This window comes from Dufourea novaeangliae, unplaced genomic scaffold (assembly GCF_001272555.1).
Source record: "Dufourea novaeangliae isolate 0120121106 unplaced genomic scaffold, ASM127255v1 scaffold7, whole genome shotgun sequence".
Classification (NCBI taxonomy): Eukaryota; Metazoa; Arthropoda; class Insecta; order Hymenoptera; family Halictidae; genus Dufourea; species Dufourea novaeangliae.
The window spans coordinates 5,406,028-5,433,544 of record NW_015373896.1 but is presented as its reverse complement, the minus strand read 5'-3'; the positions used below and the strand labels follow the sequence as shown (position 1 = coordinate 5,433,544).

Genomic DNA, 27,517 nt, shown 5'->3' with positions numbered 1-27,517 from the left:
ACCACCACCCACTATCGTTTATCAGTACTATTGTTGACACTAATAGGACAATTACAGCTATGAGAATTCGCATTTTTAGTTTCCTTGTATTTCTATTTTTTTTTCCATTTGTTAACGGTGCTACATCCGCTACCGACAACGCGAGCTTCAGTTCCTCGAACAAGAGAGATATGATTTATTCGTAAACAGTTACGCGAGTCCTAAATCTAAAGATATTTTTAAAACTGTGCCTCTTCGGACGTGCCCGCTTCACGACCGTTCACTGTCCATTTCGCGGTATCAGAAGGAATTCCGTTTGAAACTGTAGACTCAAAGACGCTGTCCTAAAAATGACGTAAATAGAAAACAACTGCCCCCCCCCCGCCCACTAAAAAGAATTACCAGTTCTGTGGCCACAGGTAGAGTCTCGTAGGTCATTTCGTCTTTTCAGCAAAAAGATTTTAACCGTTCAAGGTCATTCTACTCCACTACAAACCGTGTACAGTAAATCTTTGATGAGAGTTCGAAGGCTCCTCAGCACTAAGTATTCAGACGTCGGCCTCATCACTGGGTGCTTCAATGGTTCCACGGAGGAACCACCCAGTGGTGGGGATAACGTCTGAACACTCAGTGCCGAGGAACCATCGAACACTCATCGATGATTTACTGTATTGCAATAGTCAATATTCCCTGCATAAATATCATTCGATTCTGTCATTACATTACATGGTAATTTATTTATTACTTAAACCGTACAGAACAGATATAGTAAACGCAACATAAAGAGCACTTCGGAGAACGTCAATTGGCGGCGTCCCCGCGTGTACCGTCAATGAATTCGGAAAGGCCATATGGCGTGTGCATGGTTCCGCAGCGAACGTGTTAAAAAAAAAAACAAAACGTTCGTCGACCAGCTGAACCAAGAAAACGGGGAAGCATGTCGCGTTCAATTAAAGAAAAGAAAAATGTACAAACGTTTTATTGCTCAAACACGTCCATGCTTGTAAGTACAGTGTAATTCTGTTTGAGCGCTCACGCGGGTGTACTGGTCCGGGGTCGTACGTTGCTAAAACGCCATCGAGCGAGCTTACATGGGAGTACAGTGAACTCTTGACATATTGCATCTTGCTATATTGCCGCGCGAGGTACTTCCCCCTCCACACGTACTTTCATACACACAAGTGCGCAGACGCCGGGACTATGACAACAGAGCTTCGCCTGAAGAGGGCTCTCGGCGCATTGCCGTTTCTGAGAATTTTCTCTCCCACAGCCCCGACCGCGGCAATATATCGAGAGTCCATTGTATATATTTTTCTCTCTCTCGTGCGCGTTTTCGTTTACCGGAACCGCCCCCGCGCAATCGAGGGCGCGCCTTATTGATAACTCTTTGGTCGTAAGCGCCATTTCTGGATACCTTTCGCGATGAAAACGGTGACGTTTTCAAAAAGAACAAAAAGAACGGCCCGTGTGCGACGTTAGCGTGAATCTATGTATACGATCGACGGCGAAAGTGAATGTTCCTCCATCGGGATAGAGGGCAGCACCGGCGGGAGGGCTCGTGTCGAGAGGAGTGTGGGGTCGTCCATTCCCTTTTCTTTCTCCAGGTCCACTTAACAGGCGTTTTATGTACACACATAGTCGCTTCACTGAAGCGAGGGGTAAAACAAATTGTCCGTTCGCGGGATTCGAAAGCAGAGAAGAGAGGGGGACACGGAGAGAGAGAAAGAGGTTAGAGCACTAACAGACGCGGCGTTATCATCATCATCGCATATATATATATATATAGTCTCTTCTATTTTGTTGCTTGGCTCCCGTAATCCACGTACACGCGCACGACCTCGCCACTGTATTTACGTTGGCTGGGCATGAAGTAGAAATCCGGCTGATTCGGTTGGGTCGAGACGCCACCACCACCACCACCACCACCTGCCGGGCTGTTGTGCATATTGTTCTTCGATCGTTGATAATGATCCCTTCGATCCTGGGTGTAATAACCGGGCTGAATCGGCGCCGTATGCCTCGAGCCCGGTGCTCGTGGTAGACTGTACGTTGCTCGGGGCCCTACCATTCGATTGGGACCCTCGACCTGGTCGGTACCGGCTACACCGTTCCCATGCGTGATCTCTCTGTGACGCGGCAAACTAGAGACCGGCGGCGGTGGCGCCTTTTCCTCCGTCTCGAACGCCTCGAACGCGAAGTTCGTGTTCGCGCCGGATGCGTAGTCCTTCCAAGCGTTGCTGGCGATCAGGCGATCCTGAAATGGGAATTAGTTTTTTGGTTTACACGATCGAAGTGTGCTATTGGCTGCAAGTAGGTTCAATTCATTTTTCATATACAGGATGGTCCAATAAGTATAAGGGACACCTATTCGTTTTATATATACCACAGATTGGAAAAAAACCGTGAGTGCAATCATTAGCATAGTCTCTGAAATGACGAGTTCATTTTAACGAGGTTTTCATAATTGTTCTACCTTTCTGAAAAATTCACGATCTATATCATCTAGAAGTTACGTTTCCTTGACACTTAACATAAAACACTACAAGATGTTGAACAAGTTGAATGTCCTTGTGACTATGCTACTGGTCTCAGTCACGTGTATCAACCTGGTAGCTTGTAGAATCTGATTAAAAAAAAGAGTGTACACTCTACTCGCGTCTAAAACGGGTTCAAAAGGCTTAAAACGAGGGAAACGAAATAGAGAGAGAGAGTGTATGAGAGAGAAAGATGAGTGACAGAGATAGATAGCAAGAGAACCAGTATAGAATATACCTGGATTAGTGAGCAAACGAGCGTACGATGAGTAATATTAGCGCGTCGATCGTGTACCGAGTGTGAAGTTCTACCAGCTGGGATTAGGACGTTGCATTTCGTACTGAGCGTGTTGGTGATGATGCCGAAGATGATGGTGATGGTGATGGTGATGGTGGTGATCGCCGTTTTGTCGATGATACCGCGTCGCGTTCGTGCGATGAATCGGGTTGGGAGCGTCGGAGGAAGCCAGAGGCAGCGAGTACACCCTCTTTACCACGTGATGGTCGCGGAGAGCGCGGATTCATGCAACACAAGCGAAGCAGAAGATCGTATCCGAGTTCACAAGATGTGAGACGGGTTGAGAGTTCACGGGGGAAGCGGTTATCTACAGTTCAATGTGTGTGTGTGTGTACGTGTGTCCAGTCGTAAAGGTCTGTCCATTATGATTTGAACCAGAAATTAAATAAAAGAACTATTGCTACGCGTTTATATATATTTGAGCAACCGTCAAACAAAACTATACCAACAAGAAATCTGATATAACACTCGGTCGCCTTGGTTACCACTTATAAACATCATTCAATTAATAACACAGAACTTGACTGGAGAACAGATGCGATTTTCTTTGATAGAGAGCTGTCTCGAAAGTGTTTAGAAAACTCTACTACTGGTCGGGTCCAAGAGGAAAACGGATTCGGCTTCGTTAAGTTCTGATATACTGGTTCAGAATCAGCATTGCTCTTAGGCCGTACCCCCGCACAACACAACACTACGATCGTTATAAAAAAAAGAGTTAGATGCACACACAATACAAAGAAAGAAAGAGAAATTGGGGGCAGAAGTAATCGAAGGACGCGAGCATAGAGACACAGTGAAGAGAAGAAACTACATAAAAAGAGAAAAATGTTTGATACGGTTGGACCGATTGGTACCTTCGTTGTGCGTCTCTTCGATGATCTGTAGAGGGTACAGCTTGCTTGTAACAGGACCAGGGCGAGCAGCGCAGCCACGCAACCGACAACGATGTACAGCTTGGTCTGATCGAGGAACAGGTCCGACGTAAATGGCGATCCTTCGTCCGTGTCTTCTCCACTTAAGTCGTTTACTGGTGACCAAAAAAAAGAAGAAAAAATATGTCCATGTTGGATCGATGCCTTATATTACTTATGTACTTAATATATATATATATTATGTTGGAATTAAATATAATATTACAAGAAAAACGGTCCAAGTGATGAATGATAGGGAATTTAACAAGTTGATTCAAGATGGTACAGAGGTCTTCCCATGATTCTGAACCCAAAAATGTGTTTTCTACACACCTCGAGGAGCTCGAATGATCAAGTACTGCGGATCGACGCTGAGCGCACCGACTTTTCCGTTCACTAAAGCTTCTTTCAATGCCTTTTCCGCGGCTGCACTGGTGTCCAATGGCTTCAGCGATCTACCCTTAACTTCGTTCTTGTCCAAGATCAGATCCATCCGCGCGATAACGCCGTTCTGTTGTTCTTCATCCCTGAAACGAAAGTACAGAACAATTAGAATACCGAGATTAACTCTGGACTCACTGGCACAACAATTATCTATGAAACACACTTTTGCAACTCGTTGAGACGAATCTGATAATAGCCCGGTAGGTTCTCGAGAACTGGACCAAAGCTGTCTGCTATTGTGTTGGAGATAACCTCAAAGTCCGAACTGCCTGGTGTGGGTGCTGTGAAACCGTCACCTAAGTTCACCAGTTTAACTTCGACGTTGTAGTGTAGCCTCGGAGGCGCAGGTGTGGTCATGTCTTCGAGTTCTACAATATTGAAACAATTTTTTTCCTTAATAATAATGATAAATTAACGGGCGTGTCAATCGTAACGTTAAGCGACGCAATCACCTTCGTTGCTACAAGACTTTATGCATATCCTTTCCGATGAGACAACAGGTACAGCATCGTGTTTACGTATTTTCTTGCTGACGGCGTTGAATATACCACCCTTAACTGGATACATCATGTACAAACAACGTTCGTCGGTGAAAGAGAGGTCTCTATTGTCTTTCGTTATCCGTTTCCGTGAGAACCTCAGAGTGGTCACGCCGTCCGCTTTACTGCCGCCTGTATTATAAATGTCTTGAGACGGATCGAGTAAAGGTGCATTGTATCCGCTGATCCAAGTGTCCATTAAGAAAGCTCGGCCCGATTTATCGTCGACCCAGCCCAATACAGCGTCTGTTTGCGACTTTAAAAAGAACAAAAGAAGAACAATTACTTCTAAGCTACTAACCAAATGTGAAAGCAAAATTGTTCACTACTCCATCACAAGAAACAATACCATTTTATCGTCGTCAGAGAATCCAACGCCGGTCCAAGAGTTCGTGTGGGTGGTAGAAATGACGAATGACAACTGATCCTGCAGAAAAAATATTCTCATTCAAGTTAGCATTCTTTTTAATATCCCAATGTCGATAGAATTAAGATTGCACACTACCTTTCGGCTTTTATATGTCCATTGTATGGAGTATTCGCAGGTACCATTCTCAGGCAAACAGTGTCTAGGATAATGCCATTCACCCCTACAGTTTGAAGTCTGCATGGTTGCAACGCCACTGGCCATCTTCTGTCTGTTCTTTTCATCTGCGAAATATCGAACAAAAATGCTGATTAATATTGAACTATCGTTGAAACGTTGGTGCGTTAATAGACAAAAGATCCAAAAACCATAATGAATTACCGAAGAAATTAAGCGTCAGAGCTCCACGCTGGGATCCGTGTCCGTGGTACTTCAGTTCGTCGGCCTTGTAGAAATCCTTCACGCTGACTTTCGTCTTCTCGATCCCACTGGGGGGATTGTGAACATACTTCCCCGGTTCTTGCCCCTTGGCCCATATCACGTGCATATTGCTTTCCACTATTTCGTGATCGGTCGGCTCGTTCGCCGTTAGTTTCCGTCTGAATAGGATCGTGGTGACGCCGTCGCGTTCGTAGCCCATCGCGGCAGTCAGCGTGTCCCTGCCACCCCAATAGTCGTCCTTTCTGGGCGTCGATCTGTCCCTGGTATAGTAATCGCCGATACGGTGACTGTTGCCCCGCGCCGAACCGATTATTATATCGGTGCAGTCCATCGGATTGAAGTCGTGTTTCGGTGTGTATTTGTGCACCGGTCCAGGCAGGATCGCTTCGATCATTGCAAAACCAGGTCAGATAAAAAATAAGCCGGAGAAAACCGTGCCACCCCGAGCGATTAAGTGATCGATGATCGTGATCGGGGCGTGGAACACGGTTAAGTTTTCTCAACGTACGATAAAAGCTGACTTAAAATATTTAACACAGTAGTATTCTCTGGTTATGTGTACTAGACATTTAGGGGACCGTCGAGGAGCTTATAACGAGAGAATACTTGGTGAATTCGGATCGGAAAGTGTCTGATCGTGATAATGAACGATAATGAATTTGACTGGAAGTGAAGAATATACTGGGTGATTTAAAAATTGTTTAGAGTATTGTACAGGGTGTAACAAAAGTGTTGTAGATCCTTGAAATCCTTCCAAGTTTATCTGGTGTACTCTTTCTTTTGGTACACCCTGTATATATTTAATATTCTAAGAACTGGATAGTAAAGATCAAATTCACAGCCTACGGTCATGGTGTATAGATTCTTTTTTTATGGAACATAAAGGATAAGTGAAATTTCAATACATGTATACTCTACAAGTGTTCTATACAGGTGCCAAGTGCAACTGCTCTGTCACGGAACCATTACTATGGATATTATGCGTAAAGCGATAAAGGAAGCTGGTACCAAATGAATACAGACAACTTCGACTTATTAAACATTCTACGATTACGTATATCCCACGAGGGAAATGTATTTGTACGTCGTGTTAGTAGATACCACTACTGATTACGTGAATACGTTATTAATGGAATTTAAATTACTTCCTATCTGCTACAAGTACTGCTGGATATATTATCGTCGATACATATGGCGTTTCACTCGTATCGGACACGAATGAAAGTACCAGATGCTAGAAAATTAATAACAAATAAAAATCACTTGGGCCTCTAATACGATAAGGAAACGGTTCTGCGGTGTGAATCATGTCGATCAATATCGGCTATATACAGGGTGTCCCATTTGAATCGATCCAGAAGAAATTGTCATTGAAATGATCAGTGATAAAAATACATGCGCGAATTAGTTGATACACTACCGTTTAAAAGTTGTACTGTTATATACAGATATGTATCAGATCATATCAATAATAATTTCAATAATATCAGTGAAAATTATAGTCAAATAGTAGTTTCGAGAAAATATTCGTGGATCGATTAAAATGCTCCTTGCAACCCTACGTAAATATTAAAGCGAGTGTCAGTATACGAGGAAACAAGCGTCGATTCGCCTTATTAGCTTGGTTACCTTTTGTGGCGCTCGACTTTGGGCCCGAAATCGGCTCCGGTTCAGACTTTGGCTCCGACTCTGACTTTGGATGTGGCTCGGAGTTGGGTTCCGGTTCAGACTTTGGCTCCGGTTCGGAACTGGGTTCCGGTTCGGACTTTGGTTCTGGTTCTGATTTAGGTTCAGGTTCTGACTTGGGTTCTGGTTCAGATTTAGGTTCAGGCTCAGATTTCGGTTCGGGTTCTGACTTGGGCTCAGGCTCGGATTTGGGTTCGGGTTCTGACTTGGGTTCAGGTTCAGATTTGGGTTCGGGTTCAGATTTGGGTTCGGGTTCTGATTTGGGCTCAGGTTCAGATTTGGGTTCAGGTTCGGATTTGGGTTCTGGCTCTGATTTCGGTTCAGGTTCCGACTTGGGTTCAGGCTCTGACTTTGGTTCCGGTTCAGAGCTGGGCTCTGTATAGGCTCTTGGTCGAGGTTTCGAAACTGATTTTAGTTGAGACCTTGACTCGAGTTTGGAAACGCGTTTCGAAACAGATATCAGCTCTGCTTCAGATTTTGGTTCTGGTTCAGACTGTGGCTCTGGCTCGGATTTGGGTTCTGGTTCAGACTGTGGCTCTGGCTCGGATTTGGGTTCTGGTTCGGATTTGGGTTCTGGTTCAGACTTGGGTTCTGGCTCGGATTTGGGTTCTGGTTCAGACTTGGGTTCTGGTTCGGATTTGGGTTCTGGTTCGGATTTGGGTTCTGGTTCAGACTTGGGTTCTGGCTCGGATTTGGGTTCTGGTTCAGACTTGGGTTCTGGTTCGGATTTGGGTTCTGGTTCGGACTTGGGTTCTGGTTCGGATTTAGGCTCTGGTTCGGACTTTGGCTCTGATATAGGTTCGGGCGTGGTGTTGGTGCTGTCGACAGTGCTCGGCTCGGCGACGGGTTCCCCTGTGCAACAAAGCATCGATCGTCGTGCAACTACCTACTTGCTTATACCTCTTACGTACCATCACCTAGTGCGTAATGTCTCCGACGAGATAAGGGACGCCAACAAAAATACTACTACTTATTTGGAAACCAAACTACATGTTGCTACTTGTATAATTACGGGAGGCAATGGGTGTCTTTAATTAGTGTTTTTTAAAAACCTTTTTAATACATACCATTTGCAGAGGACACTGCCGAATCTGGAGACCTCTTTTTGCGTCCTATACAAATAGAAAATACATCATTTAAATGACTGGCTGTTTTCATAATTATATACGTGTGTGCAGGGGAAGTGCCTCGCATGGCAATATGCTTAGTGGTAATATCGTTAGGGTCCACTGTAGTTATTTGTAACTTAAGTCACGTTAGGAACCCTCTAGACGATTGTTTGCACAGTCGTCTGGCTGATAACGTATAATGAAACCACTTCACATTGTGGGTGACGTGGTAGTGTCAAGGTGTTAGCAACGGATAAAAACGGGTGTTCTCACCTTGCTTCGTACTGACGCGGTAAGTCACGCTGGTCTGCACAGTGACGTCAGCGTCGGATGGAGGAGTCGCGGACAACAGCGCGACATCGTGTGCTTTGGCCGATCTCCTCTTAGCACCGGACCGTTCCGTTCCGAACTCGGGTTCGGGTTCAGGCTCGGGTTCTGGTTTCGGTTCGGCCTTCGGCTCCGATTCGGGCTCCGGTTCAGCTTTCGGTTCCGGTTGCGGGAGCGGTTCTCCCTTTGGTTTTTCACGGATCTCAGGGAAAGCTCGACACGCGGGAGTTAGATCGTTTGGCCGCCAGCCAACGCCAACCCAACTCGTCCCATTTACCACAATAACGCCCTCGAGCTCTTTGCTTTCCTTCAGTATACGCCAGTAGAAGGTGAAGTTGTCTGAGAACTTCTTCATCGTATAGGCGTCGAGGTCCACGTCGATTGTCTTGATTGGAGATTCTGAAATACGTCATGAAGTTAATGAATAACAAGTCAATATTTATTATCAACTCAAACTTGTTTTACAAACATAGTGTGTGACCATAGAAGTTGATAGGAAAAGCTTTTAGATTTACTTCTTGACGTTGTACTATCTCCATTAGCGACTTAACCCTCACCCGTCCCTCCTCATTTTCCCAAATGGATTTGTCCCTCGGTGTTAGTGTTATTAGGTGTACAAATTAATTCATAGCCCTCTCGAACGGCTTTGAGTCAGTGATTAATTCTAGGCGACACGAGTCAATTTGTACACTTAAAAAATTGAGACAGCGGTAAAGAAAATTGATATAATGAAGGGACAAACGGAGTTAAATTTGCAAATACTTTCAAATAAAAGTCACGGAGCCTCAGTTAAATTTACAATAGAATAACCCAATTTTTCTTAGTAGAAAAATGTGTCGAATTGACGCAAGTGACAGATAAGGGTTAAAAGGAAGAAATATGGTGTACATATCGTGACGATTATTTAACGAGTAAACAACTCTGAATACACGGTTGCAAAAAAGTTGCTCTAGCATGGGTATTCTAAGACGCATTGAAATCCTCAGCAATTGAAACTAACTCTTCGCGCAACCAGGCCCGAACCAGCCTATGTTGCAGTAGCAGTGCTTGGTGGGCGCGGTCGTGCCGCCATTGTCGATGCACGTGCCCTGAATACCGCAGTCCGAGTCGTCCAGGCATTCCTCCTTAAATTCGCATCTGGCGCCATGATACAGACGATCGCATCTGCATCGACCCAAAAGATATCGGCCGTGGCCGCTGCAATCTTCCCTGTAGGTTTTTCGTTCGGTGATCTGACGGAAAGAAATTATAGATCAGTACTCAAGTACACTCGAAAGTCAAATATACTTTGCAAAATATATATACAGGGTGATATAAAAAAAGTGTTCGGAACTTTGAAAATATTAAATCTTACGAGCCGTGTTTATTAGGACCTTTTTTTCATCATCTGGCGAGTACTATCTACCCTGGATGTTATGAACCCTTTTTTGTGTCACCCCCTGTATACTATTCATAACAAATTGGAATTTTAGTGTAACGATGAATTGATTATATTTACATCGATATCGGCACACGACCAAAATCTGTAGCTCGCGCCCCACTCCTCGGCCTCTCGCAGAAGCCGTATCGTACAGTCCGTGCACGTGAAATTCTGGGGTAATTGCACGGAGTAACTCTGCGCCCTGGAATTCAGTAAATTACGTTTCTCTTTCGTACGACCGTAATAAATCGAGAAAACTACGTCAACGAAAAAGAAATAACATTTATCTTCTTATTAAACTCACGTGGCGTCATCTTCCACGAACTCGCTTGTCTTCGTCACGGGGGTTAAATCTACCAGCGGCCTATCGAGGCCGTCGAGGATCTGCAATCGAAATCCTCCCTGAAAGCATAAACAACAAACGAAACGGTCAACAACAAATCGATAATTTCATTGTATTTTATCACCACTAACATTCGATTAAAGACGATAATTCGTTGCGTGACAGAATATTTAAAATTACAAATATTCGATGTATATAACGCAAAAAATTCGATAAGGTCGGTTATTTTCAAAATGGCGGTCATATAGAAGAAACTATTAGGAGAAATCGGAAATTTAATTAGAATTGAAAATAATTTGTACAGATCGTAATGCATCCAGCGCATATTTTGTGCGGTTAACAGGATCGAGTGTAATGCCGTTGTGTTTGGAAACGCAGCCAAGTTACGGACGGGATCGTTTTAGTTCCAATGAGTGAACTTCCGTGCGCGCGCGCGCGGTTTCTTTCGCTACGCTCGCGTCGGAAACGAGAAACGGTCAAGAGAGGACGTTGAGACATCGATCGTGGCTCGGATAGCGGTATCGAGCGAACTTATCGCGGAATCCGTGACATAGAAACTGGCCTTACGTTCGATCGGTCACGCCGACGAAAAAAAAAAAAGGAAGAAGCGTAAGCTACGGATGTTCGATTCATTTGACCAATTGTCTGAAAAAATTAAAATCGAAAAATAGATCTAAAAATCGTAAGAAATTACTATTAATAATAAGTACATTAACATATTAGACATATAGGTATTTAGTATTTATATAATATGTTAATGTAACATACATATAATTTTATATATATCAATTTTTTTAAGTATACATTTTATGGACCTACATATATATTGTCCTCTTATGCTATAGATTGTAATTTTTTAAAATTACATACATAATTAAATAATCAAGTACAATTTGAATAAAAGAAATTGGAGAAAGAAAAATCGATTCCTGATTTTTGGAGTCGATCCACAGAAATATCGAGCAGCAAAGAATCGATTCAAAAGATCGATCTTCCGAAATATCGAAACGGAATCGAACATCCCTTGCGTAAAGTATCTTCCCGGGAGGAGTCGCAATTCTGCCCCATTACGAAATCATCGCTTTATGAAACGTTGTCCACCGAATCGGAAATAGGAAGAGAGAATGTCGCCACGGAAGGATCGACGACGGGGAACAGGTCGCAACGTAATGACAGCGATGCCCGTCAGAGTCAGAGTCGGTGTTGATTCCAACACCACTGAATAAAAAGATTCGACGAAAAAGAGAACCGTTATTAATTCGAGTTGCGCTTGGGAACAATATCGCGTTCCTTTTTCGCGTCACGTTTCGCGACACGGAGCTGCACAATGTTTCTTCCAATGAAAGATAAGGTGTATAATTACTTTCAGACCGTCAACTTCCTTGAAGGACAGTTGTAAGACGCATTAAAAGATTGTGGACGTTAAGAGAACTTTTATTGAGAAAATCAGTTTTACTTAATTCATACATTGTTAATGCATTCGGTAATACTACAAGAATATAGTAATACTTCACGAGGAATCCTCACTTGGCTGTCCAAATAAGGATGATTCTCCTCGTTGCGATAATGAAACAAAAATGGAGAATAAATTTTATTATAGACTTTCGACAGTCTTTTTTTTTGTCGAATTCTTCGAATGTAAGGACGAAACGTCTAGTATTTCCTAACATACGAAATATGTCACAGTGGCCATATTATAAAGTGCAATGCACGGGGATACGCATTTTCCAACAGAATGGAATCCGTTCACTGTAGAAGCTTGCCACTTTTGACGAAAGTCCCCCCGTCGAAAAATCTCGGCGAGAGAGTTTAAAATGTGTTTTCCAACGACGATTGCGCCGCCGCGCTCGGGAACGGCGGGAAGGAGAGTGGGAAACGGCGGTTCGCGGAGTGGTACTGCTTCGCACGGCGGCGCACACCTGCAATGCCACAAGTGTTATTGTCGAATTTTTCTCATGCCCGGGATATTTTCGTGTACAGAATTCGCGAGCCCCTTATAGGCTACGACCACGTCGTTTAAAACCAGTTACCGAAGAGAAGAAACGACCACGAGGAACATGTATGCAGAGGTACGGCGTGAAGTTGATTACACACGTTTTCTCGAGAAGGAAGCTGAATGCTCGGATCGGTTCCCAATGGATTTGAAAGCAGGTTTGAGATCACGTTCGTTCGAGAGGATTGAGCTTAACACGATAGCTACCCACATCGTCACAAGTATGAATCATTCAAAAGCCAAACTAAACAATTCCATAAAAAAGATTTTATAGTAAATTCTTATTAGCAAAACATTAATTAGTTGAACACCGACGAACAAAAGTCTTCTACCATTTGGCAAATTTATTCTAGGTAGTAAAATAAATGTTAAATCCTACATTACTTTTTCCCCTAGTGGAAGCCGAGTTTGGTCGTCGGTGAAGATATACGTGATGATTATAAGAATGCGCCCAAATGTATGGAATCTATTTTGAACAGCTTACGTAGCTGTTTTAAACTTCGACTCCTCCAGTGTTATCCTCGGCTAGTTTATGACGCAATCCTTCGGCGAATTCCGCAAAACAATTCGAATCCTTTCTTCACGGTTGGATTACTTCTCCGAGCAACGGGGCCCCCCGAGAGAGGTTTGGCTTCTATACGAGTCATTTGCGACAGCCGAGTTACGGTACCCGACATACCGATGTGTTCCACCGAGCAACACCAGCCAGGGCTCTCCAGGGGCCCCTGTATATACGCATCCACATGCAAAGCGACACTATCCCTTTACCACCTTCGTACCGACCTACCTACCTACGTAAGGTATACACAACACGCGAGAGAGCGTATACCACGAACGACAACGCATGCCGAGCTTCGCTTCTGAATTATTCAACTCGCGTCACCTTGAGCGACGTCCAAGCAAGCGTAGGCTGAGCTCAGCCTCTGTTCTTTTCTTTCCCTTTCGTAGACCACGTGCGGGACAAATTCGTGATGTCTTTCACGATGACTTCGGGTACTGACGGCGACGCCTCGCGGAGAATATGAATGCCCTTTGGGCTTCGACCGTAGTCACTCTCCACTTTGTGTTTAGGTTAGGGATGCTCTTTGGCTACGAGGAGTTTTAATTGATACAATCTCTGGCTCATAGAATTCAATTACCCAATGATTAGTACTTAGGTTAATTATTGCAACGGGAATTTCTTAAAGTCGCAAAATCTTATATACTCGTAACGTTGCTGTCACGTTGAACACTGATTGTGATCACAGTTCTGTCGCACAAGAGCAGTGTGATAAGGGTGATCTGAGATTGTTTGACCAAAAATTTATCAATCGAATTCTATTGGTGGTGTATTGAGAAAATCAATGGTAATCATTAGTGGCAGAGTTGGCAAAATGTAATCTAATTACAACGTACATAATTGCAATATAATTGCAAGACAATTAAAATTACAATTAAATTGTAATTAACTACTATACTAAATTGACAATACAAATTATATTTTGCTCAACTCTGGATTGTGGATTTTTATTAACATAGTATAGTATAGAAACAAAATTCTGTGCAACTTTGTTTTTTCTGTCTCTATTACTGTCCAATACTATAAATTTGCATAAACTTCCCGCAGTCTAGTAATCATTAATGAAATCAACCTTTTTGCTCTGCGCACAAATTACAAACAGGAATACGGAGGATCAGGTTGAAAGATGCAAACACTTTCCTCCAACGGAGAAAGTTTCAACACGAAATAATAAAACACGGGCAGGGTTATGTTCGATATTCTCGTGTAACTGATCGTGTGGTTCGTTTTTCCAAATCGGCCCAGGTACGAGTTTTCCTAAGGCTGTTTTTCCGCGTGGCTGAGCGAACAAACGTTAACGCACGCGCTTTCAGTGCCGGACACGGCGGGAAGCACGCGTGTGTACACGCAGAGGCATTACCGACCGGTCGCGCTGGAACGATTTGCGCGCAGCTTTCTTTTTTCACCACTGGCTAACGAAATTCACCGACGACGGGGGTATTCAATTATCGCGCTCCGGTAAAAGTGGCGTTGAACGCGAAAAAGTGAAGGAGAATTAACGAGATTCCGAAACCACCGTCGTAATCTGTTTCCCGTCACGAGACTAACCTGCTAACCGCGAGAAGACATGTTAACTCGTCATTTGTGTTTCCACAACGCCTGTGCAGTGAGTCTCTATCTTTTTATCCATTTGTCAAACGATTCTTGAATATAACCTCATTTTGGTATTCATATTAGTAGTAACGTAATATTCTATTCACGTTTGTTGCGGTAGTATCCTCCGCAAGATTGATTTTATTCGTCTTTAACCCTGAACTGCAGAAGACGTATATACAGGGTGTCGGAAAAATCGTGGGACATTACAACAAAATTGATATAAATTTGGTTTTAGGATACAATACATGCGATGGAAAACAAATAATATTACAGTACTATGTGTATTTCTATATACAAATTCGATTTTCTTATAGATTTAGTTTTATTTAAAAAAAAAAAATAAAATAAAATAGACGCGTCTACTTACTTGATGAGGATAAGCCAGGTGCCACGTGACGTTGAAGTTACTCCCGGACAGTAATGTAGTCTTGACATCGCCTGAGACACGAAAATATAGATTATTATTACACAACACCGTTCCACGCAACAATGTCTTTATAAATACATCGTATGCGTGAAATGGCTCCGAGAAACGGAAATTTGTAATTTCTCAGGCTCATCGATTCAGACGAGGCAAATTATAAACAATGAGATGTTAATATTCATTGCGATAACAAGACACGATAATTTATAACAATCACCGGAAACATGCTTAAATGCAAGTTCACTTTGCCTGGGGGGATACACTCCCATACGTATTACATCAAAAACATAAGAATCATATTACACCAGAGGAAATCAATTCCAATTGTCTTTATTTTCTTCCATGAACAAATTAATGAAATCATCCAGACAGATTCTAGTCGTCATCCGGTCGGTTTTAATTAAAAATATATATAAGACAATAATCAGACTGCCGATATTTATACAAATTCAGTTTTAGATACGCTAATTCATGAAAATGAAATTTAAACTATGAGATCTATTTCCTGTACTATTATGTTAATACTAGCACATAAATATTATACAAACTTTATTTTACATTATTTTTACAATAGCAAAACCTTCGTCGAAGAACATAGATCGACCTTGAAGAAGTCAAATTTGCATAGAGATCATTCCGAATAACAGATAAACGAACCGGTTGAAGACCACAAATTGTTCTCCACCGATTGTCTGTCTTCATAAATTCCGTTTCCTCGTCGCGGAAATCAATTGCACGGAAACAAAGCGGTGTAAATCACCGGGAATGGAAAAAAGCATCGGGGAAAATATGCATCCATATCGCGAATTACAATCGGTCGTTACGAAAACGAATTCCTACATAACCTAAAAAGTGGAAGGGTGGAGGGGCAGTTCACGTTTATGATTCACCGGGTGGGATCGCGATAATGATCTACATCGGTGTTTATATCGTGTATCGGACAGGGTTCCGGAAAACATCGAAAGAGGCACAGGGTTCAATTAGTTTCCGGAAGTGGCCGAGAGAGTGCACGTTCCGCGACCGATCCTGCCTTTTAAGGATTACTGCCCCCTACTCTCCTCTCGTGAAAAGAAAGCAAGGCACTTCGTTCCGCGCAATCTTGAAGAAATGAAAGAAATTCAAAATAAACAAAAATAATAATTCAAATAGAAAATTATTAAAACTCTTTTATTACATCGTTTTCGTTTTATTTAATACTCTACTGCTGACGTCGAGTCTCATAAATTTCCGTCAGAAGATCTCAGGCATATGTACACATTTTTCGATATATTGCTTCATCGTTGTGCGCAAACGATTTTGTGACTCTGTTCATTGACGGGTCACCGATAACCCAGCCATAGGACGACGATTAACCATCTAAACCTTCATTCTTCCTACTATTTTTCCACAATGACACTATACTCATAGCCTCCGCTGGAACTTAATGTCCCGGGTTAAATAAAGTGCATCGTTTATTTTTCACTCGAATCTGGACAAAACATTTCAGTCATATCTCGTATTTTTATGTCAAATATAACTTAGAAGGCAGCAGTTGTAATTTACAGAATCAGCATGATAAAAAGATCTTTTTCAGACTTCAGCTGATCGGATTAAAAGAGATCTCGGTGTGCAAAGGGTTAAGTTAAATCACGAGTGAATATATACACCGAGATACGTCGACGCGGTGAAGTCCGATTCGGAGGACCGTAAAAAAAATTAAAATGATAGTATATACCCGACGACGTTTTCACGGACGCACTGTTTTGGCGTTTGTGCGTGTGAACGCACGCCTGCGTGTTTGTACTTCTGGTTTCGGGTGACACAGGTGGATGTGTCCGAGGGAGACCACGCGGCGCTTTTTACAACGCATGAGAATGGTTTACGTCCCAGCTTGTGTTCAGGAGGGCTTAGTACTGGTTCTTGAGTGATATATGGTGAGATTACAGAGAATGTGGAAATTAAGAAGCGGTGGTTAGTTAATAGGTCCCAGCATCCAATGGGAGGAAAAAGAGAGGGGGGGGGGTTGAGAACGAAAGGTATCTGATAACCTCCAAACCGAAAACTTGTTAGGAGCGGTACTTCTTCCACTTAAACGAAGTGATTAATTTTTTTCAATAATTAATTGCTTTCTCCAGGATGCTTTTAGTGTATGAGCTAATGATCAAAGTTCTTTGTGTACCGTTGAAGTGATTTACGATATACGTCAGTTTGACGATGTCGCATCCAAAATTCCTCACGACGGATATGGTAATGGTAACCCATAAATTCACATGGAACATCGTAAATCTTAAACTGGAGATTTCATTACCATACGCTTGCTTGGTGAAATTGTCTCTAATACTACTGGATTCTAACCTATTTATATGAAAGAAAACCGTAAATTCAGATTCCCAAAAATTGGCTACACAGTATCAGTAGACGTGTTGTGATTAACCACTGGAACATTTGAACAGATATAAGATATAAAGACATGATATCTTATTTATAAATAATGCAATAAATTGTCTACACAATCTTACCGACGATACTAATTAGAAAGTTTCTGAAATTAACGTAGTCATTATTTTCAGTTAATATGCATTTAAAATTGTAGTTTCTAACCGTCGTAACTCTGTAAGAAGTATTATAAGTGTAACACGTGTACTGGAATAAATATGGTTATCATGCCGTACTATGTAAAGCAAATATCCAATTTGTAGCACCCGATTCACTGAGATATACGCCACAAAGTTTCCAATATAAAATTACATTTTTTAGTTCCATCGTCCGCGGCGCCAATTTTAAACGGACATAATGAACCTTTAGTACATCGTGTGTATACCAAAACAGTACGTTTTTGCGTAATATAATTTCCAATATTAATGAAACGATTTTCCTCAATCCACTTAGTCCACTCATCTAGTGGAACTAATTTGCAGTATTACTGTAACTACTTTCCTCAATCCACCCAATCCACTCTTCTAGTTCCACTGGAATCATATTATTCGAAACTTTACAGTTCTGGTATACACACGCTATACTAAAGGTTCGTTCTGTCCGTTTAAAATTCGCGCCACGGACGACAGAACTGACGAGTACAATTTCATATTCAAAACTTACAACGTAACTGTTTTTATTCCAGTACAGTAGGTGATTAAAATAACGACTACGTTCATTTTGAAAACTTCCTAATCCAGAAAGATTGCTAAAAAAAATTCTCCTCCAGTGACGTTCTTTCATAAGCCCGACGAGCACTAGCCACGAGACCCGTGCATTAAAAAAAAAAAAAAAAAAAAAAAAAAAAATTGTACACGCTGTGTGTACGCGCGCGTGGAATGGAGGCAAGATGTGGAAGGTAATGCCCGGGCACTTGAGGTTCGAGTTCCCTTCGCGCGGAGTCGGGTGAAAGTCGCTTCGAATCAGACTAGCGGGCTATCCCCACCGGGACGACGAGACGTATCTTCGTGTTAATGTCGTTTTCCCATAGAAGTCCCTCGCCCCCTGGCCCCCCAGAACGCCCCCTCTATTCCCCCTGGCGATCGACTAACGAGACGAACGCTATCCCCCCCGAGTCGACCGCGAAAATTCCATCGGTATGCTTCCGGTTCGCGTTCCAAGGATCGTGTGACGAGTCGGTAACATCCGGGGGATATACCTGCTCCGCCGGTAACACCATCGAACGGGATTCGTCCGTTGGTTTTTTTTTTTCTACGCGTCGGCGATGCGACGTCTCGAGTTTCACCGTACTCGCTCTTTCGCTGTATACACACCAGAGCGTGTTTCTGTTGGGTTCGTTTGCGGAGGGAACAGGTTAGAAATTACTGTATTTCTGGCGGTTGGGAATAAAGAATATTGGTGATTGTTGTTCTATAATTTTCAAATAGGGTGTAATTGGGTCTTTGGATCAGGTCTCTATTATTGGATGTCATGGTAGATAGTGCTCTGTGTTTACCCGAGTGAATTCTATTATCGGGTTAATGTATTGTTTGACGGACGTGCATGGACTGCTAATGGAGCATTAGCATAGTAGTCCAGTTTCTATCTTAAGAGCAATTCAGTGTCACAGATATGGTATTGTATCATAGACTAGTATTTTATTAACAGCCGCTACACGTCTATCATTCACTAATAATGAACTAATTTAGCCTTGCTATAGGCTGGCTCGAAGGAGGCCAAGGTTTACATAGGACAGTAGCTCCAAGAATGAAATCAGTGTGGCATTATAACTTTTTGTACCACTACATTGACCCAATAGTTCCAATTGCTACACAGTAATCAACTGAAATGTCAATCAGACCTCTGAATTAGAAATCGATAAGGAAATAAAGACAATGAATGAACAATTTACTCTTGATTCAACTTTGGGATCTTTTTCAATACTGAGACTATGGACTAACTGACCAACAATTATCATAGCACATTGTGTGTACAAGGCAATTATTTTCCTTGGAAACCTTTTAACCCGAACAAATATATTTTAAACCGGTGTTCCGAAAACACTCACCACGAGGCATTCCACATGGTCCAGGCGTCCTGGCGTTGTCCAGAAAGTCCAAGTCGTATTTCCTCGCGCGCGGAAAAGTCAAGGCGACGTGTCCTTGCACTTCTCTGTATGATATCACCGTCAATACCAGCAGGATCAGTCCCGACATTATCGCGGAACACGTTTTCGATGACATTTTCAAGCTGAAACCCGTCGCTTGGCTCTACCCGATCGTCCAGCGTCGTCCACACGCGCTCTCTCACAAACACCACTCTTTCACTGAATTCCTCGTGGTGGTTGTTCCCTCTGTGAATTTTCCTCTCGCACGCCTGAGACCCTCCCGTTGATTTTTCCTGACGCTCGGCATGGGCACCCCTTCGTTGATTAACTCCTTCCGCCTCGGTGAGGCCAGTCTGTAAGAAGAACGTGCGAATTCTTAGCTCGGTTTGTCGATCCTAAAAATGGTGCTTACGCCTTTACTGATGGTAATAAAAAAATATTTCTTGAAAATTCTAGTCTTCTGTACAATGTAAAAAACGATATTTCTTGAAAATTCTATTCTCCAGTACAATGCGAAACAAATTTTTTTTCGAAAATTCTATTCTATATCGAATTGTAGATATACAATATTTAGTTCCGACGATTAAAGAAAATTTAAGGTGACGATTGCTATTTCTTATTGGTCTGGGGATAAAGAAATCGAATGAAGTTTTAAATATTATTGCTATACGCGTGGACGACGCCATGTTGATGCTGATAATACTGAAAGTTAGGGTACACCGAGATATATGTGCAACTGTACGAAGTCAAGGCCAGTTTTCGAGCCTCGTGAAAACTTGTTCTTTAGTAATCCGATTGGTTAAGATTGCATAAATTATTACACGGCACAAGTTTATAATCCTGCATAAATTTCCAGCTAATCGGGGACGCGAACGGAATTCTTGATATTTTCAGAATGGCTGCCTGGTAGATATTTCGCGATAATACATTTCGTTTCGACCGATTGGAGTATTAAAACCACGATTTCCAAACGAAATTTGCTAAATCCTTAAAAATATTCTATACGACCATAATATCAATCGTATGTTATTATTTGTAATTGTTCATTGAGAGAGTGAAATACACGTTATGTAACACTGGTAATTAGTAATCTGATTAATTTAACCTCGTTCTAGAAAACAGTAATATACTTCATCTAAGAAAATATTAATTACATTTCCTTGTTATGCAACTACAAACTCAGTAGGTAAAAAATTATATGCCTACAGTTAGATTAATTCGACAACAACGAATTACATATTATCAGTTTTTTTATGATTATGTAACTTAGGACGAGGATAAATAGTAAATAGGCGTGCGTTATAAAAAGGTATAGATATTAAAAAATCTAATTTTCATGTGGCAAATATTTATTCATGTGTTATTTATCATTTAACGTTCGACTTTAATAGATGCAAAATCTTACGAGTGTTCATTCACCGGGCGTTTCCGCGTAGTCATCGCAAGAATGTATTACGATTTGCTGTCCCATTGAGAAAAAAGGTGCAATAACAACAAGAATTAATGACGGGGGACTGAAATTACAGCGTGCCACTGAAACGTATAATTTTGCCGGATTTAAATTCCCCCTGTCGTGAAATACCGAACGGACCGCGGCGAATACGGCCGTCAATCAATCATCGTGCGAGTTATAACGGTCCTTTACGAACGGAAGGACGACACACACCGTAACTCGCACGGGACTTCCGTCTTTCTCGCTTCTTCCTCAATCGAGATGCAAGGAAGCGAGTGAGCGAGCGACGAAATAAGGATCGACCCGACAAGGACAAAAGGTTTAGAGGCGGGGCAAGGGTTCCGATACGTGGTAGGATAAACAGAATCGGGGACCCTTTTCGGAGAATCGTCCGAAACGAAGGTCGAAACACACGAAATCGATGGACACTTGAGAAATCTGAAACGACAACGGCGAAGGACGCGTGTGTATCGAGATAAGCGGATTGCGGAATAATTTTGTTTCTGTCGGAATAATTACTGGCGGCTTGTCAAGCACGATACATGAAATTTGACGGCTTCAAATTCGTTGTATGAAAAATATTAACATTGCAAAAGCACCGTGGACGCAGAGAGCGTGAAACAAAAGAATGCACGGTTTTTTTTTTTTTAGAAATTTTTACGAAATCCTTAGGAATTATAACGAGAAGGTAATGAAGCACGTAGTTAAATTGTATAAATCTATAAATTGCTCAATATTGGTATATTTTACACATTTATGTAATGTGTTATATAATTTTTATTCGATCATTATCGGGAGGTTAAAATATAATAACGTACATCATACAACGGTTTCCATTACGAAGGACTCACTCAGTTCATTTGTACTCTAGGAGTACACGTACATTACCGTTCATAAGTGTACGGGCACAGTACGTGTTAGTATTCTTTAATGAAGAAGACTGTCATTTCTGCCGCTGCTTACTATATATGAAAAATATTTATAAACACCCGTCGAATATTTCATAGATTTTACTGTATGTACTGCAGTCCTAGCGATTCTTACTGCGTCTACGTGCAATAACTTACTGACAGACGGCAAAAATGATTAAACCAACAGATACACAGCCCCCAAATGCAGAGGCGAAAAATGGTGTTGGAAGTACGTCCAATTTATTACAGACAAGAAAAAATGTTGAAGAACTGAAGGTGGAGAGTCTATAATTAAAGGACACACGCCATTAGATGAAAGATTAAAATAGAAAATTAACATATTCGTGGACGGTTGCGACAACGCCGCTTCTACGCAGAGAGATCGGTTGCAAAACACCCGGGAGCGGATCTCCTTCCGAGGAATCCCAGCGTGGCCTCAGCCACGCGGCCTCAGAATGGCCTCAGCCTAGCCTCCTCATCGACGAAGTACGCGGAGACCCTACCTGGTAGGCGCAATTCACTCACGGCGATATGTCGAGAGGCTGCTAGTGGGAGTACTAGAAGCGAAGGGAAGTAAGCCGAGTTCGCAACGCGCCGCGCGCGTACGGGGTATGTATTTTTTCATCGCTCCGTGGAAACCTGACATTCTGCGGAATCCCGATACCGCGGCCGATCTCTAGCGACGTCGACGGTCTTCCACTTGTTCTTAAACGGGCCGTCGCACATTACGAAATTACGAAGTAACACATTCGCGAGTTTCAAAACTCGATAGAAAAATGTTACCTCGTTGACTGGGGGGAGGGGGGTTCCTACGAATTCCAGGGCTTCGCAAAAACAGATACTATCTCACCAGAAAGTTACTTTCTATACACACACGCTTTTCGACGCGACGTGGAATTCCGAGAAGCCAACGGTTCGCGCGCACGATCTTCGGGAGATGCTAATCGCGCACGCGCAACGCAGACACGGGCGGGGAGGGGGGAGGGGGGCCAACCGTCGTCCCCGACATTCCGTTTGTATTTTCATGAAAACAAGAAGATCCATTAATCGACTAGGATCCTCGAACTGTCGTGATGAAGATCGAGTTAAAGGTGTAGAATTCAAACTTCCATTGGCAAATTTCGTGTTATTTATTATTTTAACATTTTCGCCGCTATATTGGTCTATGAGTTATTCTTTGAATTGTATACACTACGGAACATTCTGTACTTATATAATTGTGATTATAATTGTAGAATTATGTTGAATGTTAAATACTGTATGTTTGAGGTTAGGTGGATGTATTCTGCCATCGATGCTGTTGACATAGTTCTTTATAAGAGCAGGTAATTTGACTAAAGGGACACCTTGGAATCTTATTTTACTTTAGTATGAAGTAGTAAGGTTTTTTCTCCATTGATTTTTGAATGCTCCTTGACCAGGTATGCCGGAAACAACCTTCGACAGGTGGCGAGGAGTGTGAAGGGTGGGGATTACTTGACATTCCAACCGAGGGCACACGGCGATTTCTATCGGTGTCGATGAACGGCTCAGTTGTGCGTGGAGATCCGACTTGAGTGGCCCAACACACCGTGCGGAGGAAGGTGAGGTAAGAGCAGAAACGACGTGGTGGGAGGCGGCGGGCACAGGCTACATACGTAGGGAAAACGATCCGCCTTCGACGGCTCGTGGAAAATGAGTTGACATTCCAGTGAACACCGATGTCGTTGTCTCCGATGACGTTCCCGCTCGTTTGCTTATTATTCGCGCTCTAAATGCCGTTGATCGATCCCATGCGTGATCTTGAGAAACGTTTTCTACCTTCTACGCTCTCACGCGACCCCCTTCGGCAAACGATTCTAAATGGTTCGGCTGTTCCCAGTGAATGACTGGCAATCACTGAGTCATAAAAAGAACAAAGGGATTCGAGACACAAGATTGTGTCTGTAATAAAATGGAAAAAAAAAAGAGCTAAACATCTCTACTGGATGACAAAGTCCTGTGTCAATTCTGACTCATTCAGGGTCTATTGGATAGATTTGGATGTTTGAAACATACATATTACTCATGACTGCGTTAGTAATCTAAAATTAGTTTGATTCTTTACCAAATGCAGTGGAACCAATACATGTAAGTGGATGAAAACAGTAATTTGTACGCTAAACTGTACTGAACAGTAAGTAGTACTTTATTTATAAGCCTATTACAGTTAAACTAGAACAACACGATGAAAATGTATATAATATAGTGTAGGAATCCATACAATCATTTTTAAAAAGTAGCTGTGTGCAAATACTTTTTTTATCCATTTATGTGTATTTATAAGGTTCTCTCTCGGTTTCTCACAATACTCCTGTGAGAAAATAACCACGTAGCCACGACGTTGGACAGTAAAACTTTCTCGAACGCCTCTGTTTACCGTCTGTGCTCCTATAGTCGCTGATTTCGTCGTTTTTTTTTATCGGTCTAACCTACTCAAGCGTCAAAACATGCTGCGCTATGGACTCCAAAAAGACAAATCAAGGTGGTCAGTATAAAAAAAATGAAAACCTATTTATCCCATCACTTTTTTCTTGATAAATAATTTTTTTCACGTATTAGGTATAACGGTGTTTAACTTTCATCCGTACCTCGTTTCAATATTGAAACATTTTTCTCCAAAGAAATTGTGTAAATAAATTTCTCCGAGGCCCTGTGACTTTCATTTTAAAAAATTCGCAAATTTAGCTATTCGTCTCTTCGTTATATTAATTTTTCACCACTGGGTCAATTTGTCACCGAGAGACAAATTAAGCTAGGGACATGAGGGACGGATTAGGGTTAAGAACCACGAGCGTTCATCTATCTTCATGAATCCAGTGGAGAATAAAGGGTCCGAATGGGAACAGTAAATTGACGCCAAACAAAGCCGCATCACCTTGATACCCATATACGTACCCGCGGCATATCGAAATGGGTCGAGAGTGAAAACAATGGCAAAAGTGTAGCAGAAAGAGAGGAAACGGTTCTCCGAATGCCTTGAGAGGGGGGGGGGGGAAACATGGCGGTTTCTAAACCAGCGGCCGTCGTTGACTGATCGTTCTCATTGATGGGATATCTTTGCGGGGCGACGAGAAAATGAGAATTCGCCCAAGGGAAGCGAGAGAGAGAGAGAGAGAGAAACCACGGACGTAAAAGCAAACGGTTCTCTTGTTCGACGGTGTCCCGTGGAAAACGAGGCTCTCGTTTCATTCAGTTTTCGTTTTGTTCTCACTGCATCGTTGCGTTTTCACTCGAGGGGGGAAAAAGGATATTACGCGATCACCGTGTGGCATTATGTCGAGAGCGCGCGATTGGAACGACGCGATCGAGTGGAATAACGCACGATAGGAATACGATAGGGAGGAAGCGGGGGAAGGGAATAAGTATTTTCCTCGACGAGTGGATAACATTGAGAACAATGTGAACTGCGTGGACAAACGCGGATACAATGGGGGAAAATAAGAATGCTTTTTTACTTTCGAGAATTTTAGAAAGGAGATGGCCGAGATAAGGTAAATTAATGGTAGCTGAACCCTTTTTGTGAAACTTATTTATTATGTTTTTTTTTCCGCTAGAATACAAGACAGATACTAGCACTAAAAATTTATTTTTAGCTCAATTTAGTAGAGTTACCGAAACGACTAAAACAAGTAATAAATATGAGTAGAGATAAAGCTAGGTTATATTAGCTCTCGGTTCAGCCGCTAGATAACGTAATTACCGCCACGCCAGTCAAAGGTTAATCGTCGTAGTGTGTTGGGGTCAATAGAAAGGTATATCTTCCTAGTAAATCAATTTTTAACGCCCCTAGTTCGTTTTTTCCACGAGTAAATAACACTATTACAGATTATAGAATTTTTATGTCCTATTTTGTGTAATAAACATACCACGTACATAATATGTCATTTTCCCTTGTGGTGGGTATACGTTACAATCCGCAACTGTCCCACACAACAGAAGAGAAAGAGAAAAAAAAACAATCGGAATGTGGGAGGATGGACGGAACCACTGTTACGACCGCCGGTGTTATACGCGGCGCGCACGAAAGGTGTAATTTCTTGGTTCGTAATTAAGAAGAAAAAAAACGAAGAGGCGAGGAACACCGATGACGTTGGTATCATTAAGTTTCCTCTCACCGGCATTCTACGTGTAATGAGCTATTACGCCACACACGATATTACATTAGGATACGTGTTGGAAGAATTATAAGTATGACGAGGAGGATGCAGGAAGCGCACAAGAAGCGGTATAAAAAGAAGAGGTGGAGGAAAAAAAAACTAAAACGACCTTCCTCACGATCGGCTAAACTAGCATCGTGTCTGGTCTCTTTAACGTCCCCGCGACCGTTATTAGCCAATCATATATCGGTTTTACTAGTTTACATCGGTTTATATCCGTCCGCAAACAGTTTTCTAATTTTATACTACGATTATATACGATACACACTTTCGATTTTCTCATACGAGACGCAAATGTCCCCAACATCACGATCACGAACCTCTGTGTGATCGTCCTCGGAATGCAACTTCTAGATCGTAAACACCGTTGGTGCAACGCGATATACACAAACAAACCCGCGCGGAGAGCTGGAGCCTCGACCAACCAGATACGAGAGAACGCCAATAAAACCTGAGCCGTCGAATCTCGTGTGTATATCCACCGCCGCGAAACTATCCAACGAGCGAGAGAGAAAAGGTCCCCTACCTGTTGAATGCGTTGTCGCCGTCGCGTTTCCCCGTAGGTAAAACTTCCCCGGGTTGATCCTCCGTGTTCACACGCACACACAAAATAATCACACTATGCACCGTAATCGAAAATACGGTCTTTAAATCGACTACGTCATCGTTGATCGGAGAACAATTCACCAGTGATAACGAGTTCCCTCTCTGTCTCGAAAGATCGTAAAGACCCGGTACGATTGATCAGTGAACCACACGGCCGATGATGATTCACTGGACCGACGGAGAGCCTTCAGAACACGGCCATGCCGAGGTTATGGTACCGTGGAGAGGAGCAGAGTGTCGTGGTAACGGCAGAGAGAGAGAAAGAGAGATAAGATCGGTTGGTTTCGACAGGTGGTGGTCGTGTTTGTCGGGGCACGAGGGATCCTGTGCAGAAGGATGCGACGGGGCCACACGTCCAAGACTGACTGGGTAAAGTTCGGCTTCCCTCGACTCAGCTCGACTCGCCTCGACTACCTGGCATTGCAAAGCAGCCGCGAGCGAAAACTCACTTTACGCTCCCGCCGCCGCGGCGGCCCCTTACGTTTGCCCCCCTCTCCGCTATTACCGACCGCTTGTTCGCCTGCTTTCTTGAGGCTGGCATGGCCTGGCTCGCCTGAATACCTCTACCTGGTCTCTCTGCTTGCCCCCACCACCCCTTTCCTCCTTCTTCATTCCATCGTCGTGCCACGACGGAGCTTGACGTCTCTTCTTGCGCTCTGGCTCCCTCTGACAGGGAGATCGCACGACATTCGGGTCACCGTTTCTCGCCTTGGACGATCCTGCGCGCGCATTTTCGTGGATTGCCTAGGGCTGGTGTTCATGTGCATAATTCAGTTCGACCCTTTCCCCTCGACCAACAAGATAGTCTCGTGATCTATGGCTTTAGGTCACCATATACGTAAGTTGGAGCTGTCGAAACGGTTTTGTGTGCTTCCATAATTTAGCTTTGTTTATCACA

General features: G+C 42.7%; 1 protein-coding gene across 2 annotated transcripts; it reads right to left on the bottom strand.

Annotated features, from left to right (window-relative positions):
• Nucleotides 1–942: 942 nt before the first annotated feature.
• On the bottom strand, nucleotides 943–26,750 carry LOC107193330. Of its 2 annotated transcripts, none has more exons than XM_015582734.1 (17): nucleotides 26,540–26,750; nucleotides 19,433–19,824; nucleotides 14,914–14,984; nucleotides 10,360–10,457; nucleotides 10,134–10,257; nucleotides 9,636–9,867; nucleotides 8,582–9,034; nucleotides 8,267–8,311; nucleotides 7,143–8,051; nucleotides 5,454–5,897; nucleotides 5,211–5,356; nucleotides 5,055–5,132; nucleotides 4,619–4,961; nucleotides 4,330–4,534; nucleotides 4,056–4,249; nucleotides 3,666–3,838; nucleotides 943–2,233 (listed from the first exon to the last, which is right to left on the bottom strand). In XM_015582734.1, exons 2-17 carry the CDS (start codon nucleotides 19,605–19,607, stop codon nucleotides 1,772–1,774), a joined length of 4,152 nt encoding a protein of 1,383 aa, XP_015438220.1. In that variant the 5' UTR covers nucleotides 19,608–19,824; nucleotides 26,540–26,750; the 3' UTR covers nucleotides 943–1,771. The 2 variants fall into 2 exon arrangements, with proteins under 2 accessions (XP_015438220.1, XP_015438221.1); XM_015582735.1 differs by lacking the exon at nucleotides 943–2,233 and adding an exon at nucleotides 2,484–3,001.
• Nucleotides 26,751–27,517: the final 767 nt, after the last annotated feature.